Source organism: Acyrthosiphon pisum, chromosome A1 (genome assembly GCF_005508785.2).
Source record: "Acyrthosiphon pisum isolate AL4f chromosome A1, pea_aphid_22Mar2018_4r6ur, whole genome shotgun sequence".
In the NCBI taxonomy this organism is placed as follows: Eukaryota; Metazoa; Arthropoda; class Insecta; order Hemiptera; family Aphididae; genus Acyrthosiphon; species Acyrthosiphon pisum.
Genome location: NC_042494.1, coordinates 41767721 through 41772797, shown reverse-complemented (window position 1 = coordinate 41772797; position 5077 = coordinate 41767721). Strand labels below are relative to the sequence as shown.

The window sequence follows — 5077 nt, the reverse complement described above, 5'->3', positions numbered from 1 at the left end:
CGATAATTATTTGTTGTGAATCCTCGCAAACGCGCGGTGGCCATGTAATAGGCAAGTATAAATATTTATACTTCTATAGGACTATAAGACTAATAAAAACCAAGTCTGTAAACTGGCTAATATAGTTGTATTGTACCTACTTAACTAATATAGTTGTACTTACTTTTGAGTTCTGACTATATAAATACGAAATTTTTTATCACTAGGTGCCATTTATTCGTAAACCAATAAAGTTTTTATATTTTTTTTTATACAATATCGATTTAAAAATTATGTATGATAACGTGGTTTGGTGTCGGAGCTCTTTGGTTGGGCACCGTTTCCCGCCAAGTCTAACGAAATAAAACCGCGACAATTATAAAGTGTAGATCTCTGCATTAATGCGATTTTAGACGATTTCGTTACAGCCATTTTGCAAGTGTTGCAGCCTCGTCATTTACACCTTCTAGTTTGTCGGCTCTGACGGTGTTTAGTTTTGCAAGAATTACCGTACGAGTGTTTATATTTATTTATACGTCCGTTTAACCCTTTGTGAGCCGTGAGTTGGGGCTTATTAAACTCCACGTGATAAGATTTTGCGTGATACCACTAGTGATTAAACTAGATCAAACTTTCACCTCCGTGGGAATATCCTTCTTAACATAGTACCATATAGACCTCATACTTATAGACGGAACATCCTTTATATTCCCTTCCCTGTTAGATGGTGCGGTCAAGACACGATGTAGATAAGATCAATATATTCTCTACATCGTGGGTCAAGAGAAGTAGAGGTGCAGTGATGCCCATTCTTTAGAACAATTTTTTTTTTTTAAATTTCCACACAATAACAATAAATTGTGATAATATTGGCGCGCGAAAATCAGCTACTGCAGACTGCCTAGTGGCGGTTAGTGCCGCCTCCCACCATGGTACTATAATAGTGTAGCACAACTATATGCCGAATGGTATAGAAATGAAGAAACTAAATGTGTTAGAAAATATTTAAGCATTTATTCTAGTAGTCAAGTTTTTAACACAAAAAGGTAAATAAATATCAATTTGGTCCCAGGATATAATAATATTATGTTTGTACATTAAAAAGTTAATAAAATAATAGTATTATATTATAATATATTCTAAATTTGAAATATTTTTCAATAGATAATATTCAGTAAATTAATAATAATAATAATAATAATAATAATTTTAAATAATTCAATAAAAAAAAAAAATAAAAGTATTGGTGTGTCCATTAGCTATGTAGGTATTATAAATAATTAATTAATAAATAGTTGACGACTTATTCGTTGAGAAAAAAAATTAATTTTATTAATTTTTGCCTCAATTTACTTTGTTTATGGTTAGATTTTTTAGCTACATGGTGTAATCTAACATCCAAATATATTATATAAATTATAAGTGCTATTAATTGGTCTCTATGGTTGTTAAAAATATTAACTCACACAATGATCATCTAATTCCTTAAATATTTTTTTTGTACTACTGTATATATATATCTCTTTACTTTAGTGTATAAATCATTTTTAATATTCTTTTTAAAAATATTTCCACAACTTCTAAAAACCCTTTCAGCTACTAAGCAAATGTCGACTACATCACTATATGGTTTTATTAATGCATTATTTCTGTCTTTCAAATTAATTAATATAGCATCAGAAACCGTTTTATATAAATACTGCTGATGAATAGCATAGTTAATTTTTTTCAAAGTTTTTTTTTTTATAACAAATCCTTCTATATACCTATAGAAGGATACTCACTAATATTTTCAACCAAAGATGATAAATGATGTAATGAATGAAAATATGAGTGGTCATGCTCTACCACTATAGCTTCATCTATCTCATTAATTTGGCTTGTATGGTGTATAATGGGATCAGGTCCCACATTAACTACAAATAGTTCGGTAGGATCTAAATTTGCTAGGCAATTTCCGCACTGTGATCCTGTTGCTTGATTGTGTACAAGAAGCTTTTTATAAGCTATAAAAAACTGTTTACAAGTTGGGTTATTGTTATGACCCCCTCTCATTTTAACAGCACTAAAGAAAGTTTCTATATGGTCGTGTGAAAGCTTATAAGAAAGTAAGTAATTTAAGGCACATTTTGAATTTAGATACTCATATAAATTTAACAATTTTTTTAGACCATAAACCAATGAATCCATTTTTTCAATTAGAGTCAATTATTCTTTGACCATTTTGTAACTTTAAATTACAAAGTTTCAAATTAGATTTCTGCATCCATAATTTTTTCAGACTAGGATCCTTGGGAAATCTATAAAATCATATGTTTCTTACGTTTTTCAATAAACAAATAATTATTAAAATATTAACTTATGAATGAAAAAAAACTGTACAATCAACTTCTTCTTTCATGGAACATATTACATATTTAAGAAACATAATGTTTAGATTTTACATATTTTACCTATTTTAAATATTGTAGTTATTGTATTTGAATTAATAAATAATAATATTGAAGTTTAAATTTTGGAATAAAATCAATCAAAGAAATTATAGGGATAAGTAGATTTTTCTTTTATTTCAGTTACTGTAGACTCATATAACTAAGGTAATAAACTGTTTGATAATATGGTTTTTCTGTTCGCAAGTGTGTATCCAGGTTAATAATACTATTTTATTTTTATTGTTGAGACTGTAAGAATAAACATTTTAATGGATGTTTTAAATATAAGTTATACAATTTAAATCTATTAAAGAAAATCCATGTTAAATATTATTATTCAATTTCACGATTTAATATTTTAAATTTAATTCTCATGTGTTTTAAATAAAATAATAATACTAATTAATAACTACCTATTACAATTATTTTAATGCTTATACCGTAAAAAGTTGTAATTTTTGAATTAATGAACATTTTAAATGAATATAAACTACGCCAATTTACACACACAGTCTGTATTCTCAATTCTGTAATAGTCAATTGGCTAATATCTAATATTAATACATTTTTTTTTATTCGTATAGATATTATTCGGTATTCCCAGTAATCCCAGTGACCCAGTTCCCACTTAAAAATACATTTGGAGAAGCATATTATATACTAGCTGAATTACCCGGCGTTGCCCGGAAAAACTCCTTTTAGGTGTAAAACGCTGTGGAAGCGTTGTCGATAAGAAGAATGTCTTTTTAAATGTAAATTATATAATATTAAATTTGTAGCCACATGTGTAATTATATGGGTAATATTGTTGAGTGCTATATATTTGTTATGCTTATAGTCAATTATTTTTGCTTTTTTTTTTATAATTATCCGGCTTCATCCGTGTGTATATTATTTTCATATTTACAATATTATTTTAAAATGTTATGGATAACATTGTTGTGTGCTAACTATTTTTTTATGCAAAGTCGTTTTCGCATTTTTTATAGTACCTCCTTGTATACAATATTTTTGGTTCTTCCTTCAGGAGACAGTATTATCAGACTATCAGGAGAGCTTACACGAGAACAGGCTACGTATAATTGGCCATGTGAGAAACAGTCATTCCTTAAATCCACTCCTGCCACTTTCAAAGACTGTCCTTGCGCTTTGTTAATTGTCATGGTAAAACATACCTTTACGGGAAATTGTAGCCGTTTGAATTGAAAGTGGTAGTCAGCTGGAATTAAAGGTATTCTTGGTAGAAAAACTGTTTCTCTCATACCGCAGCCTGTAAAGATAGTTGCTTCAATTACATTTTTATGTAAGGTCTTAATCCGAAGTCGTGTGCCATTACAAAGTTTTGGAAGTATAAGGTTACGCAATAGCATTATTGGAGCTCCAATTTTCAAACATAGATTGCGAGGTGGAATTCCTGGTGGATTTAAAGTTTGAAGGAACTCTACAGGATAATTAACTACATCTTCTAACTCCACAACAGAGTCCACAGATGGATATTTCACCATTTCAGTAGGAAGCTGGTCCAATAAGGAATCGTTGATGCTTGCTGCAGTGTCATTCTTTGGTGTAAGAATGGCTCTTTCGTTAAGCCAAGTCAGGTTTTCTGAATGAAAATTATTTAAATTCAGATATATTTGCTCACTCAAACTTTTTAGATCCTTGACGACTACACACAAATTGTTTGGAATGTTCACTTTCTTATCATCATCTTCATGTAAATCTCCATTTCCTATTTGAAGAAGTAAATTGGAAAAATCCTCTGCCTCAGGATCGCCTTTAAGGTACACTCTCATGTTGACTCGTAAGGATTTTACTTGGATCTTAGGCTATAGGTAGGATGATTTAAGGCAGGCCCTTACCTCATCAGCACGAATTCCTCGAGGAACAACAGGTAGTGTTTGCCTGAAGTCCCAGTTATACACGATCTGCTCGAATAACCAATGGCAACCAACAATAAATAAATATTAATTTCTACTGTAGACTGTAACCAATGGCAACTATTAATAAATAAAAATAAAATTTCTGATTTACATCGTGAACCTCAATGTCTCTGTTTGAGCGCACCTCTTTAAAATGGGAATTTCGGCAAATCCTTTCTTATTGCACGGTGAAAGAAGAACCAGTATTCCAAATTTCAAGTCTGTACGTTGCGTAGTTTTTGAGATACAGCGATCAGTCAGTCAGTGGTATTTGGATTTTATATGTATAGATTATGTACACACTAGACATAGTCAGTTGTGTGTTACTAGTGTCTAGTATACCTATTATGTGTAAATGTGTTTAAGTAAATTGTGTTAATAGTATATTATTGAATGATAATAATTATTATTCTACTTTATTTTTTTATTAACTCATAACCCATTGACGATTTGTGACCGAAATACCGAATGAAAAAAATCAAATGATGGAATCACTCAACTACTCAAGTGACCGAAATATCGAATCATCCCATTTTTAGGGATAAGTGGATTACTGAAGAACTAAGCCCCCCCCCCCCCCTAACGTAAATTCAGCCGCCCGGATTTATCATCGTATTGATGTAATTTTTGTTAAGAAAAAAATTAAATTATGACCTACGCCGTAGTAGGTGCATAATACATAAAAATAAATTTTAAAAAAATACTTAAAAAAATCAAGGGTATACTCGTATTTTATAAAAATTGTTC

The 5077-nt window shown here is 30.1% G+C and overlaps 1 protein-coding gene across 1 annotated transcript; it reads right to left on the bottom strand.

Moving 5' to 3' along the window:
- Positions 1 to 3394: 3394 nt before the first annotated feature.
- Positions 3395 to 4204, bottom strand: LOC103308787 (ATP-dependent DNA helicase pif1-like). Its single transcript, XM_008182830.1, has one exon. It carries the CDS (start codon positions 4202 to 4204, stop codon positions 3395 to 3397), a length of 810 nt encoding a protein of 269 aa, XP_008181052.1.
- Positions 4205 to 5077: the final 873 nt, after the last annotated feature.

Excerpts from the sequence above, each read along its gene's own strand:
- LOC103308787 (XM_008182830.1), bottom strand. The coding sequence starts at position 4,204 with ATGAGAGTGTACCTTAAAGGCGATCCTGAGGCAGAGGATTTTTCCAAT.